The 15,836-nt window shown below is 43.4% G+C and overlaps 1 protein-coding gene across 1 annotated transcript in view; it reads left to right on the top strand.

Annotated features, from left to right (window-relative positions):
- The window catches only part of maoa (monoamine oxidase a), a 61,942-nt gene that overhangs the window by 34,817 nt on the left and 11,289 nt on the right, over positions 1–15,836 (top strand). Inside the window, exons 4-8 of the mRNA XM_021578875.3 lie at positions 11,364–11,468; positions 11,619–11,710; positions 11,866–12,007; positions 14,393–14,542; positions 15,281–15,440. Coding sequence (XP_021434550.1) covers positions 11,364–11,468; positions 11,619–11,710; positions 11,866–12,007; positions 14,393–14,542; positions 15,281–15,440 — 649 coding nt within the window. The remainder of the gene's footprint in view (positions 1–11,363; positions 11,469–11,618; positions 11,711–11,865; positions 12,008–14,392; positions 14,543–15,280; positions 15,441–15,836) is intronic.

Here is a 15,836-nt window from a genome sequence, read left to right as displayed (position 1 = left end):
TGGCCACATCCCAGTTCAACCCTAAACCTAGCTTCATGTCCACATCCCTGTTCAACCCTAACCCTAGCATCATGGCCACATTCTGGTTCAGCCCTAACCCTAGCATCATGGCCACATCCCAGTTCAACCCTAACCCCAGCCTTAACACTACCCTTAACTCTAACACCATGGCTACACGGCCCCGCGTGTGCGTCCTCGTGCGCCATCATGCACATGTTGATTTTTTCTATCCCCACCAGACGTGATTATGACACGCAACTGTGAACCAACTAAATTCATTTGGGGACAAGTATAAAGACATATGAAACATCCATGGCTGTGCTGTTGCTAGCAGTTTGTCCCAGAAGATGAACATTGATCCCCTTTTTAGCTGGTTCTTTGTAGACTTTTGACCCAGATCATACAAAAATGTTATGTTTCTCTACTCTGACGATTAATCCACACATAAAAAGGTACGTTTTTAAGTTAATTATCTTTGATTAATAACTCCTCGTTGTCTTTTATACAACTACTGTATGTGAGGTTGTATCTCCGTGAAAACCAATAAGGAGATGGGAAATGCGGGACTTGCCGAGCGTCTCAAATAGAACCAAGTTCTATTTTAGCATTTGGCATCACAGATGCATCACAGCATTTGGCATCACAGTATGCTTAAGCGTGCCATCAGTGTGGATAAAATTATTGAATAACAATGTATGTGTACATTTATTTTGAAACACTCACACACATAACGTGACCGGTTTGGTTTCCTTGTAACCCTAGCTTCTTTCAAATCAAATCAAATGTATTTAGAAAGGCGTGTTACAAAGTGCTTATACAGAAACCCAGCCTAAAACCTCAAACAGCAAGCAATGCAGATGAACAAACACGATGGCTTGGAAAACTCCCTAAGAAGAAACCTAGAGAGGAACCAGGCTCTGAGGGGTGGCCAGTCCTCTTCTGGCAGTGCCGGGTGGAGATTATAACAGTACATGACCATTAAGGCCAGATAGTTCTTAAAGAGGTTCAAGCGTTTATAGATGACCAGCAGTATTAATTACCTCAGGAGTAAATGTCAGTTGGCTTTTTATAGACAAGCATTCAGAGGTTGAGACAGCAAGAGCGGTGGAGAGAGAGAGGGAGAGAGAGAGAGGGAGGGAGGGAGAGAGAGAGGGGGAGAGAGAGGGAGAGAGGGAGGGAGGGAGGGAGAGAGGGAGAGGGAGGGAGGGAGAGGGAGGGAGGGTCGAAAACAGCAGGTCCGGGACAAGGTAGCATGTCCGGTGAAGAGGTCAGGGTTCCATAGCCACAGCCAGAACAGCTGAAACTGGAGCAGCAACACGACAAGGTGGATTGGGGACAGTCAGGGGTCATCAGGCCAGGTAGTCCTGAGGCATGGTCCTGGTGCTCAGGTCCTCCGGGAGTGGAGACAGAGAGATGGGAGAATTAGAGGGAGTATACTTAAGTCACACAGGACACCAGATATGACAGACTGACTCTAGCCCCCCGACAGGAACGAAGTGACGCACCCCTCCTAGGGACGACATGGAAGAGCACTAGTAAGCCAGTGAACCAGAGAATCCCAGAGCCGGCCAGGCAGAGACAGGACGGATCGTCACTCCTTGCCATTCACCTTCGCACCCCTGGGCCAGACTATACTCAATCATAGAACCTACTAAAGAGATGAGTCTTCAGTAATGACATAAAGGTCGAGACAGAGTCTGCGTATTTCACATGGATAGGCAGACCATTCCATAAAAATGTAGCTCTATGGGAGAAAGCCCTGTCTCGAGCGGTTTGATGTCCACATCCCTGTTCAACCACAACCCTAACCTCAACCCCAACCCTATCCTCAACCACAACCCTAACCTCAACCACAACCCTAACCTCAACCACAACCACAACCCTAACCTCAACCACAACCCTATCCTCAACCACAACCCTATCCTCAACCACAACCCTATCCTCAACCACAACCCTAACCTCAACCACAACCCTAACCTCAACCACAACCCTAACCTCAACCACATCCCTGTTCAACCACAACCCTAACCTCAACCACAACCCTAACCTCAACCACATCCCTGTTCAACCACAACCCTAACCTCAACCACAACCCTATCCTCCCCCACAACCCTAGCCTCAACCCCATTCCTGTTCAACCACAACCCTAACCTCAACCACAACCCTAACCTCAACCACAACCACAACCCTATCCTCAACCACTACCCTATCCTCAACCACAACCCTATCCTCAACCACATCCCTGTTCAACCACAACCCTAACCTCAACCACAACCCTAGCCTCAACCACAACCCTAACCTCAACCACAACCCTAGCCTCAACCACAACCCTAGCCTCAACCACAACCCTAACCTCAACCACAACCCTAACCATAAACCCTACTTCACATAGTTCTGATAACAATATCGTCCTTTCCAGCATGGCCATCTAGTGACTACCCGCTCTCTCTGCCTGTGTATCAACCACATGACCCTCAGTGCATCCAGCCTCTCTCCAGCATTAGCGGTGAGCGCTAGCGACTGGAGATGCTAATCTCTGCCTCAAGGAGTTTTCTAATATAGTTTATCCTCCTCTGAGTGGCCCAGGAGAGAGGGAGGAAGGATAAAGAGAGACAGAGAGAAAGAGAGAGAAGAGAGAGAGCTGCAGCCACCCCCATTTCTCTTTACCTCTCTCTCTCCCTCTCTCTCTCTCCCTCTCTCTCCCTCTCTCTCTCTCTCTCCAACATATTCCTCCATATCTTATTATAGTAGGTACACCACCGTTCTTAACACACAGCATGCTGTACCTCCTTATTAGATTGGTCCCTCTGGTTCCATCCATATACCCAGGCTAACCTACTCTCGCTGCTGTAACTCAATGGGCTCTCCGAACTGGTTAGGAAGGCACTTCTCTTCCTGTTTCTACTGTATGGGCCTTTGTTTCATACAGTGGTGTAAAGTATTTAAGTAAAAAATACTTTAAAGTACTACTTACGTATATTGTGTGCTATCTGTACTTTACTTTACTATTTATATTTTTGACACCTTTTACTTCACTACATTCATAAAGAAATGATTGTACTTTTCCTTGATACCAAAAAGTACTTGTTAATGGTCCACTTCACACCCTTTATCAAGAGAACATGGTCGTCCCTACTGCCTCTGACCTGGCGGACTCACTAAACACAAATGCTTTGTTTGTAAATGATGTGTTGGAATGTGCCTCTGGCTATCCTTAAATGTAAAAAATATGTACGAAAATGGTATGCTTTATAAGGAATTTGAAATTATTTATACTTTTACTTTTGATACTTAAGTATATTTAAAACCAAATACTTTCCGACTTTTACTGAAGTAGTATTTAACTGGGTGACTTTCACTTTTATCTGAGTCTCTTTCTAGTAAGGTATCTTTACTTTTACTCAACTTTGAAAACTGGGTACTTTTTCCACCCTTCCTATGTATGGAGTCATACGCTTAAACATGGAGTCATTCACTTTGGAGTCATTCACACACATGAATATACACACACACACACATTGCTATGCCCTTCACCCCCACGCACACACACACACAGCAGAGAATGAGATAAGACATGTTTAAAATGCAGCATAGTGGTCATGTGGATGATATCGCTGTGTTCAGTGGATCTCGGACCTATAGCGGAAGAGCCTTCTGGCACATGACATCACTCAAACCTTCTCTACTGGGAATGCCCAAAACCACCCCTACATCTCAACAGTCTAAGGTGCCTTCCTCTTCACGTCTCCTTTCCTACATTTCAATAGTATAAGGTACTTGTCGTTCTGCCCCTGAGCAAGGCAGTTAAACCACTGTTCCCCTGAGCAAGGTAGTTAACCCACTGTTCCCCTGAGCAAGGCAGTTAACCCACTGTTCCCCTGAGCAAGGCAGTTAACCCACTGTTCCCCTGAGCAAGGCAGTTAACCCACTGTTCCCCTGAGCAAGGCAGTTAACCCACTGTTCCCCTGAGCAAGGCAGTTAACCCACTGTTCCCCTGAGCAAGGCAGTTAACCCACTGTTCCCCTGAACAAGGCAGTTAACCCACTGTTCCCCTGAGCAAGGCAGTTAACCAACTGTTCCCCTGAGCAAGGCAGTTAACCCACTGTTCCCCTGAGCAAGGCAGTTAACCCACTGTTCCCCTGAACAAGGCAGTTAACCCACTGTTCCCCTGAGCAAGGCAGTTAACCCACTGTTCCCCTGAGCAAGGCAGTTAACCCACTGTTCCCCTGAACAAGGCAGTTAACCCACTGTTCCCCTGAGCAAGGCAGTTAACCCACTGTTCCCCTGAGCAAGGCAGTTAACCCACTGTTCCCCGGGCGCAGAAGACATGGATGTCGTTTAAGGCGCCCCCCGCACCTCTCTGATTCAGAGGTGTTGGGTTAAATGCAGAAGACATGGATGTCGTTTAAGGCGCCCCCCGCACCTCTCTGATTCAGAGGGGTTGGGTTAAATGCAGAAGACATGGATGTCGTTTAAGCCCCCCCCGCACCTCTCTGATTCAGAGGGGTTGGGTTAAATGCAGAAGACATGGATGTCGTTTAAGGCGCCCCCCGCACCTCTCTGATTCAGAGGGGTTGGGTTAAATGCAGAAGACATGGATGTCGTTTAAGGCGCCCCCTGCACCTCTCTGATTCAGAGGGGTTGGGTTAAATGCAGAAGACATGGATGTCGTTTAAGCCCCCCCCCCCGCACCTCTCTGATTCAGAGGGGTTGGGTTAAATGCAGAAGACATGGATGTCGTTTAAGGCAGCTGCATCTCTCTGATTCAGAGGGGTTGGGTTAAATGCAGAAGGCATGGATGTCGTTTAAGGCAGCTGCATCTCTCTGATTCAGAGGGGTTGGGTTAAATGCAGAAGACATGGATGTCGTTTAAGGCGCCCCCTGCACCTCTCTGATTCAGAGGGGTTGGGTTAAATGCAGAAGACATGGATGTTGTTTAAGCCCCCCCCCCCCGCACCTCTCTGATTCAGAGGGGTTGGGTTAAATGCAGAAGACATGGATGTCGTTTAAGGCAGCTGCATCTCTCTGATTCAGAGGGGTTGGGTTAAATGCAGAAGGCATGGATGTCGTTTAAGGCAGCTGCATCTCTCTGATTCAGAGGGGTTGGGTTAAATGCAGAAGGCATGGATGTCGTTTAAGGCAGCTGCATCTCTCTGATTCAGAGGGGTTGGGTTAAATGCAGAAGGCATGGATGTCGTTTAAGGCGCCCCCCGCATCTCTCTGATTCAGAGGGTTTGGGTTAAATGCAGAAGACACATTTCAGTTGAATGCATTCAGTTGTACAATTGACTAGGTATCCCCCTTTCCCTTTCCTTCCTCACCACATCTCCTTACCTACATATCAATAGTCTATAGATGCCTTTCTTTTCACATCTTCTATCCTACACCTCAATAGTCTAAAGTGGATTCCTCTTCACATCCCCTTAACTTAGGGAGAAAGCACTGCACCGAGTGATGTTCTGCCATTTGTCTGTCGTTGATGCGCCATTCATTTGGCACAATGTGTTTTAGGGACCACCTGCCAGTGGGTATCTGACTGCCGACATTTTCGGCCATTTGTACATGTAGAATCTGCTTGCGCTCAGTTTGCATATGACGTCCAAATTACATTACTACAAATATTAATAGCTAATTAGCTATTTTTTTGATGGCTATATATAATACAAATCGAGGTGAGGGCGATGGAAATGCATTTGGCAGTTGATCTACTTCTGTTCTGTAAATGGCTCTGTGTACTCTTTTCGAAGGATGGATCCCAGTCTTTTCAGGACTATGGGATATGAGAGGTCAGGGGTGGTCTGCCGGGCATTGGGATGGCAACCCAACTCGGGATGAGGAGGGCTTTTAGTGGGTGGAATAGTGGGGACCAATTGGAGGTTTACTTAGTAGCATTGTGAATATCATGGTACAGCTATATATACGCTCAATCATCATGTTACTTTTTAATGGTATGTTTACAAACATATATTTTGATAAATAGAATTGAAAGTTGTGTCTCATTATGGTAAGTGGTGAAATAAGTACAGCCAGTTATAATTGTAATGGCTTAGCAGATAATAGGAAAAGACGATCAGTATTTACCTGGCTAAAAGAGATATCTATTGTTTACAGGAAACCCATTCAACAATTTTAGATTAAGTTTTGTGGAAAAAGAACTGGGGGGGGCGAAATATACTTCTCCCATGGGCAAAGACATTCAAAAGGGGTGATGGTTTTAATTAACAGTCATTTTGATCCAAATGTGCAAATTGTCCAAACAGATTATCAAGGTAGATAGATTATTTTATATATGTTATTGGACAATAAACAGATATGGCTTATTAACCTATACGGTGCGAATAATGATGATCCAAGCTTCTTTGAAAATATATATAAGAATTTATCACTAGACTCTATTATTATGGTGGGAGATTTTAATACAGTCTTAAATACTTCTATGGACCGGAAAGGAAATCACACTACAAACTATCACCGTCAGGCACTTAAGGAAATCATGAATGTCAGGGATATATTGGAATTAGTGGATATATGGAGACTTAAATACCCTGACCTAGTGAGATATACATGGCGGAGGCTTAATCAAGCTAGTCGTCTTGACTAATTTCTTATGTCATTCTCTCTGGCACCAAAAGTTTAAAAAGTATTGATAGGGGACAGAATGTGGTCGGATCATCACATAATTGGCATATATATTACTCTTAAAGAAATTTCCACGTAGGCGAGAATATTAGAAATTTAATCAAAGCCTACTAGATGATAAGTTGTTTAGAACTAGGACAGAAGAATTTATAACTGACTTTTTCAGACATAACATAGGTACAACAGGTCCCCTTATTGTATGGGGCCATGAAATTAGAGGCCATGAAATTCAGTACTCATCTATAAAACAAAAACAATTTAGATCAAAAGAGTACATATTAACAAAGGAAATTGAAGGACTAACAGTCAGTTAGATAGCAATAAAAACTGTACCATAGAGACACAGAATAAGTTAGAGGAAAAACAAATGGAGGAACTTATTCAAGAAAGATCCAGTGTAATATATTATAAAAATAAAACAAACTGGATGGAATATGGGGAAAATGCACCAAATTATTTTTCAATCTTCAATATAGAAATGCTACCAAAAGAAAATGTATTCAACCTTGTTACAAATTATGGAGTCACACATGATTCACCTAATTATATTTTGAAAGAGAAAGTAAAGTACTTTAAAAATATCCCAGTTCAACCCTAACCCTAGCTTCATGTCCACATCCCAGTTCAACCCTAGTCTGTCTAGCTTCTGTAGACACAGACCACTAAGAACTGGACGTGGTCTTTTTGCGTCACTATAGTTCACATGCTTCTGAGGAGCTCCCATTCTTAGAGTAACCAAGTGCTCCGATTGGCTACAGGGAAGTAGACATGAAATAATGTGAGTGTTAGTTCAGTCCTGTCACTAGTCACACTGTAGTTTTATTGACATTATCTATTTCAGCCTGCCACAGCCTGCCGGACATGCCACAAGCATGTGGAATAACGTAGATAGCAGTTACGAATGTGGGCAGCGGGGTCACACGTCAAATTTGAGACTCCACTGACTTATGGGCTCTAAATACAGTGTGTGTCCATGTGAAATCACATGTTTCCAGCTGATTTTCCGCAATTAATGGTTTCCTTTCTGAAATGGATATTTGTTCCTCATTTAAGATGTTGTAATGCAGCTCGACTCTGAGTTCTGACGTTACCAGCAGCTCAGCGGAACCCCTGTGTGCCTGTGTTTTCTTAGCCACTATCTCTATGTCTGAGATCTGCATGTACACTCACTCTGGTACCTTCCTGGCTGGTTGCCATGGTAGTGCACCTCATCAAAAGGCGCCCACCCTCAAATCAAATCAAATCAAATGTTATTGGTCACATACACATGGTTAGCCGATGTTATTGCGAGGGTAGCGAAGTGCTTGAGCTTCTAGTTCCGACAGTGCAGCAATATCTAACATGTAATCTAACAGTTCCACCACAACTACCTAATACAAACAAAGGGATGGAATAAGTGTACATATAAATATATGGATGAGCAATGACCAAGCAGCATAGAATACAGCATATACATACAGGATGAGTAATTTTTTTATTTAACTAGGCAACAAATTATTATTTACAATGACGGCCTAAGAACAGTGGGTTGTTCAGGGGCAGAACAACAGATTTTTACCTTGTCAGCTCAGGGATTCGATCTAGCAACCTATCGGTTACTGGCCCAACACTCTAACCACTAAGCTACCTGCCGCCCCAGTAATGCAAGATATGTAAACATCATTATTAAAGTGACTAGTGATCCATTTATTAAAGTGGCCAATGATTTCAAGTCTGTATGAAGGCAGCAGCCTCTCCGTGTCAGTGATGGCTGTTTAACAGTCTGATGGCCTTGAGATGGAAGCTATTTTTCCTTGGTCCCAGCTTTGATGCAGGGTGAACAGGCAGTGGCTCGGGTGGCAATCATAACCTGTATCACAGAGTGAGTGTGTGTGTGTGTGTTTGTTTGTGTGTATTTCCATCCCTTCCACCATTAAAATGCAACACCCCCCCCCCCCCCCCTCTCAGTACTGTACTTTAGTAGCTAATGTCATGTGGATAACTCAGGTGCAATATCGGTTGTAACTGATAAGGACACATTACAACCGTAGCTCTTTTCATCAAGACTTGGACTTTCCATTGATAGTAACTAGGACAAATGCCATACTGTAGAATATATCATAAAAATCACTAGTTAATCACTAACTATATACTGAGTATACCAAACATAAGGAACACCTAATAAAAGAGAGAGGGCAGAAAGTTTGATACATCTTTTTGTATGTTGCACATGTACTTATGCTGAGTTCTTCAGCCCTATTCTTGCATATCCTGAGTGCAGGCCCTAAGAAGCTTTGGATAAGTAGACGTTGATGTTGTGACCAAAATGTAATTAAAATAAATTAGGCTCAGATTGGGTTTAGCGTGCCAAGAGGAACTGTGAAACAACTTTGTAAGATGAGTGCAGTTTTAGAAAAGCATGTACAAAGAATGTCTTTCATAAAACTTGTACTTGAATAGCCAAGATCAAGTCTTTTGACTGTTACAAAATTATATGAATTATACATGAAATAGTCTGAGTTTCATGAAATACAGACATGAATTTACTTTTTCAAGGAACAATATATGATGCTTTCATCTCTGCGATGGGTCAATCAACTTGTATTTTCTAAGGTCCTATATCAAACACTTCAGGACTAAGGACTATAGTACAGTATAGGACTATAGGACAGTATAAGGACTACATGTACAGTATAGGACTATAGTACAGTATAAGGACTATAGTACAGTATAAGGTCTATAGGTCCACAGCTTCCTCACCATTGTCTATGTACTCTATTTCAGACACTGTTTCTCCTTCTCTCTCTCTTTCTCTCTCTAGTAGTTATATGTTTAATGGGCCTTCAGGTAGATTTAACTGTCAACCTAAGTGATTAATACCAGTTATATAAGAGTAACACAGACAGAAACACACAAACGCACACTGTTGAATGAACTGATATGGCTTTCCCAGTCTATTTTCTAAAGCCCCACTTTCAATGGAAATGTCTAGAAATCACAAATAAATTAACTCTACACTACTTTACAAACCTGTAGGGGTTGAGAAATAGTGTGAGCATGAGATTGAGATAATCTTATCTGCCTTGCTGAATGTACAATTAGCTGCTATCTTTGATTTGGAGTGAAATATGAAGCAAGCTGCCTTATCGTAATCTGCCCCCAATAGAGCTAGCTGTGGGGTAGGGATTGCCTCACAGCTCCCTCTGTCAGAGAGAAGGCAGAAGATCAATGTGTATAGGGAAGGGCATTCAACATGCATGGCACTTACGCAAATGACTGATGATTGGCTGAGAGAAATTGATAATAAAAAGATTGTGGGAGCTGTTTTGTTAGACTTCAGTGTGGCTTTTGACATTAACGATCATAGTATGCTGCTGGAAAAACTTACAGTATATCTTATGTCTTTACACACCCTGCTATATTGTGGATTGAGAGTTACCTGTCTAAGAGAACACAGAGGGTGTTCTTTAATGGAAGTCTCTCCAACATAATCCAGGTAGAATCAGGCATTCCCCAGGGCAGCTGCCCCTTACTTTTTTCAATCTTTGCTAATGACCTGCCACTGGTTCTGAGTAAAGCCTGTGTGTCTATGTTTGCTGATGACTCAACATTATACACGTCAGCTGCTACAGCAAGTGAAATCACTGCAACGCTTAACAAAGAGCTGCAGTCAGTTTCAGAATGGGTGGCAAGGAATAAGTTAGCCCTAAATATTTCAAAAACTAAAAGCATTGTATTTGGGACAAATCATTCACTAAACCATAAACCTCAACTAAATATTACAATGAATAATGTGGAAGTTGGGGAGATTGAACTGCTTGGAGTAACCCTGGATTGTAAACTGTTATGGTCAAAACATTTTGATGCAACAGTAGCTAAGGTGGGGAGAGGTCTGTCCATAATAAAGTGTTGTTCGGCCTTCTTAACTACAATATCAACAAGGCAGGTTCTACAGGTCCTAGTGTTATTGCACCACAAAGAGGGACTTAGGAAAATTACAACTGGTCCAGACAGGGCAGCACGGCTGGCCCTTAAATGTACACGTAGAGATGTCTGTTTAAACTACTAGCACACAGCTTGGAAACCCATGTACACCCCACAAGACTTGCCTCCAAGTCCAGAACAGACTATGGGAGGCGCACAGTACTACATAGATCCATGACTACATGAAACTCTATTCCACATCAAGTAACTGATGCAGCAGTAGAATCTGATTTAAAAAAACAGATAAAAATACAACTTATGGAACAGTGAGGACTGTGAAGAGTCACACACACAGGTACAAATACACGGATACAAACACACATAATATACACACTATACACACACGTACATCTAGATAGTGTTGTAGTAGTGGCCTGAGGGCACACACTTAATGTATTGTGAAATCTGTTGTAAATCTGTGTGTTATGTCGTTACTACCGTATTTAGTTGCCATGGCAGCAGCTAATGGGGATTCATAATAGATACAAATACAAATGTGTAGTTCAGTTCAGAATGTAAGTAGAACCAAAACATTTGCAAAATATTGCTTTTTCAGATCACTCTTAGTCTATAGTGATGATGATGATGCTGATGATAAAGATAATGCTGTTGCTGCTGATGATGATGAGGAGGAGGAGGATGATGAATACGAAGACGAAGATGATGATGAAGATTGATAGTACGATGAGGAGGAGGATGATGAAGATGTTGAAGATAACTAACCCTTCCATGTCTTCTCCCATGCATGTTGTGTCCTACAGGGAAAGTCCTACCCATTCAGAGGCTCTTTCCCCCCCATGTGGAATCCATTTGCCCTGATGGACTACAACAACCTTTGGAGGAAGATGGATGAGATGGGCAGCGAGGTAAATACACACAGCATCCTTTTCTGTCTAGTGCAGCCATCCCCTCCACATTTCAGGCCCAATCCCAAACCAACCCCTACTCCCTAGTCTCTAGCCATTGATACTTATTGATGGTTCCACCCTCATAGTGTATTTGTGTGTGTGTTCCAGATCCCCAGAGAGGCTCCATGGAGGGCTCCCCATGCTGAGGAGTGGGACAAGATGACCATGAAGCAGCTATTTGACAAGATCTGCTGGACCAAGTACTGTACTACACCCATTTCACAATACACACAGGACCATTCAACCCCATGGAGCATCACTTTTTATAGTCTTTGTGATTGTTGTGATTACATGTGTGTGTGTTGTGCGTTGTCTGTGTGTGTGCGCATGTGCATGCTCCTCCCTCTCCTCACAGTTCTGCGAGGCGGTTTGCCACTCTGTTTGTGAACGTGAACGTGACCTCTGAACCCCACGAGGTGTCGGCCCTGTGGTTCCTCTGGTACGTCAAGCAGTGTGGAGGGACCATGAGGATTTTCTCCACCACCAACGGAGGACAGGTACTGTACACAACTGTCCGTCTGTCTGTATGCCTGTCTGTCTGGCTGGTTGCCTGCCGGGCTATCTCTCTGACCATGTGGACTGGCTCTTCCATATCCATACAGGGTTCTACACACTTAGAAAAAGACAAGTGTTCTTTGTAAGGCAAAGGGTTCTACTTTAGAACCTTTAAAATCCTAAGAACCATTTTTGGAAGAAAGGGTTCTTTGATGATTCTTTGGAAATAAGGATTATTTTGATGGCAAAAAGGGTTCTTTGGAAGGCAAGAAGGTTTCTACATAGAAACATATATTATATTTCCCAGCATGCTCTATTGCAGGGAGATTTTCAGAATTGTTTGTTTTCTAAACTAATCCAATCTGTTAGTAGTTGGACTTATTGCACCCGTTACTGGGATGGTTGTTCCAGTTTAGATGACGAGGTAGTTAATCTTCCCTACCCTGGCAATCATTCTGAATGCAGGTGATAAAAAATTCCACTTTTAGGATATCCTAACTCTGGCTAGATTACAATAGGAATTGCATATCACTTTGCAAGCCAACATAATGTGATTTGCAGGCCTGTTGTGGCCTGTAAACCAGGAGCTTCCTAACACCACTGTGTTAGGGTAGATAGAACTTCAAAGAAAGGTTGTATGATATTTGTAATTATTTTAAAGTCTAATAATGCTGGTGGAACCTTTCATTGATGGTTCTAAGAACCCTCCAAAGAGAAAAGTGTTCTCGGTAGGACCCTTCATAGAGGGTTCTCGGAATAACTTTTAGATGCTAAAATGGTTATTGGTTGAACCCTTCGTAGAGGGTTTTATGCTGAACCCTTCATAGAAGGTTTTAGGTACAACCATATACAGGGGGTTCTATTACGAACCCTACATAGAATAAGGAGAAGTTTGCCCTGTTTTTGGCTTGGGTTCTAGGTTTGCTGTGCTGAGCCTCTCACACAGGAGCCTCTGAACTGAGCTCAGAAAACTATCCTCCATGTTAGCACAAAACATTCCACAACAATAACATTCTCATTTGGATTCATTTGGATCCCCCCCCCCCCCCCCCCACACACACACACAAATGATCCTTGTTCATTCTCTGCTCTCTAATTTATAGGAATAATCCCTCCCTCCACAATTGCTGATCTTCAGAGCCCAGAGCCCAGGGAGAACCCATTATTCTGGTTTACTTTGAAAAGCTGAGTGGCTCCATTGCCTAGGTGACGGTTGAAGGGGATGTGTTGGAGTAATTAGAGAATGTTGTTGTGAGGTCATCCACTTTCATTTCCTGTTTGGTCCGCCCCGCTCTCTGGCTCCAAATGTTTTCATTCAGTGTGTTTATTCTCCAGGTAGAGCAATAGAGAAAGTTTGTCATGAGTTGATATAGCATTTGCTCTTCTTTTTGAGGTCAATTGCATTTGCTCCTATGTTGAAGTCAATTGCCATGCATGCCAAGCAGAGTTGCATATTCTCTGCAGATAAATTGTCCTCAGTAGAGTACTGCTATGGTATGCAGATGCATAATAAAGATCCGCTATGCTGTAGGTCACTGTCCCAAATCCCTATCCATCTGTTCAACTCAAAACAACTATATGTGTACATGTGTTTTGAAACAAACTACTTTTCTTGGTTGCAGGTGAAAGTATAACATCACTTACAATCATGCAGAAATTTCCCACTGCCATCATCCGTTTTTGACCTGCCTTGAGACCCTGTTGTTATAGCTGGCCCAATCTCACAGTGGAAGGCACACAATGGGTTTCCTATTAGAGAAAGCTGAGAGGAGTTTACACTAACCATATGGAGAGGGTCAAAGGTTACTCAGCGTTATGTACTTTCTAATGTGGCCTTGCCAAGACCCACTCTCACTTTCCAATATACCCGCCTACCTGACTGATTTCGGTTCACTACAGTTCAAATGAGTGTTATTGTACTGTCTTCTAAGGCCAGCCTAGATCAAAAGAGGGTCACCACCCAAGTGTATGACAGCTCACCACAGAAACATCAGTCAACTGCCCCAGGGGGTCTGAGTGTCTTAGGTATATTTAGGGAGGCAGAAGAAGGAACAGAACAACAATTTCATGTCTCATAGGGTGTAAATCTAGCACTGATGTCATTTGGATTAGGATAGCGCATATTCTGACGTAAGGATTCAGCCAATAGAGAATACTACATCTAACTTTGTCAAAAGTAGTGCACTTCAGTAATAGTCCACTGTAAAATAAAGGTGCCTTTTCCTGTCTTATGTTTTTCCCAACCCTCTGAACATTACACAAACACACCGAGGCTGGAAGCAGCACGGGGTCAGTCGCAGAGCAGCTCCCTCTTGGAGCAGGTTAGGCCTTATTACCATTGCGTGTATTTGATTCATATGACTGATGATACAGTATTTACATTTCAGGAGAGGAAGTTTGTGGGCGGTTCCAGCCAGATCAGTGAGTGTATGGCCAAGGAGCTGGGTGAGTGTGTCAAGATGGAATCTCCCGTCTACAGGATCGACCAGACAGGGGACATGGTCGAGGTTGAGACTCTCAACAAGGAAACATACAGGGTGAGTAAGAGAGCAGTCGTCTCCGATCCATCAACCTATTGATGATGTCAGCCCACACTGTAAAAAATGCAACTTGTTTTTACGGTAACTTACTGGCACCCAGTTACCTTTTTAGTTATTGTAAAAAAAAAAGTAACAGTATGTTACCGTATCTTTCCAGAAAACATACATTTTTACAGTAACTTTTTACAGTAACTTACAGGTAACTTGTTGCTGTAAGTTAGCAAAAAAAACAAGTTACGGTTTATAAAGTGCACATTCCACTGTGTTGTAACCCACTGATTTCAGATTGTGCCTCTGCTGCCATCTAGAGCTCGGATGTTCATAATACATGACACCTCATAAGGTCCATGTTGTAACTACTGTACATCTGCATTCTAGAACTCCCGGAACATTCTAGTAATCCTTAATTTATCCATAAAACTCTGTACTTACAGGGCCCCTTAGTTTGTGTGTGCGTGCCTGTGGGCCGTGCATGCCTGCATGCGTGTGTATGTTTGTCTGCATTTGTGTGTGTGCGGGCGGGCGGGAGTGCATGTGTGTGTGTGTAAGCCTGAGGGCATTGTTGTCAGTAAGCTGGTCTTCATCTCTCTATCCAGACCACATCCTCTTTCCCTGTTAAAACCCATTAAGCAGAAGTGCCCTAGAGCTGCTTAGTCACCCGGGGAGAACTGGGGAGGTACACACTACACACCACGTAGGCCTCAACTCTTCTCTGGTGTGTTTTGTTTCTCCCAGGCCAAGTATGTGATTGTGGCGACCGCCCCTGGTCTGAACCTGAAGATGCACTTTAACCCCGAGCTGCCCCCGCTCAGAAACCAGCTGATCCACAGGGTCCCCATGGGCTCTGTCATTAAGTGTATGGTCTACTACAGAGAGAACTTCTGGAGGAAGAAAGGTAAGGAGTGAGGGAGGGAGAGAGGGTCCATGGGCTCTGTCATCAAATATGTGGTATACTACAGAGCTAACTTGTGGAGGAAGAATTGTAAGGAGGGAGGGAGGGAGGGTCCGTGGTTTCTGTCATCAAATATGTGGTATACCAGAGAGATAACATGGAGAAATGAGGGATATATGTCCTCTCTTTCTTTCTTGATCCCTTCTCTCTCCTCTCTTCCTTCCCTCCTTATTCCTGTCTATTGATCCCTTCTCTCTCCTCTCTTCCTTCCCTCCTTATTCCTGTCTATTGATCCCTTCTCTCTCCTCTCTTCCTTCCCTCCTTATTCCTGTCTATTGATCCCTTCTCTCTCCTCTCTTCCTTCCCTTCTTATTCCTGTCTATTGATCCCTTCTCTCTC

Source organism: Oncorhynchus mykiss, chromosome 22 (genome assembly GCF_057628025.1).
Source record: "Oncorhynchus mykiss isolate SJ-2025 chromosome 22, ASM5762802v1, whole genome shotgun sequence".
Classification (NCBI taxonomy): domain Eukaryota; kingdom Metazoa; phylum Chordata; class Actinopteri; order Salmoniformes; family Salmonidae; genus Oncorhynchus; species Oncorhynchus mykiss.
This window is presented reverse-complemented; position numbering and strand designations above follow the sequence as displayed.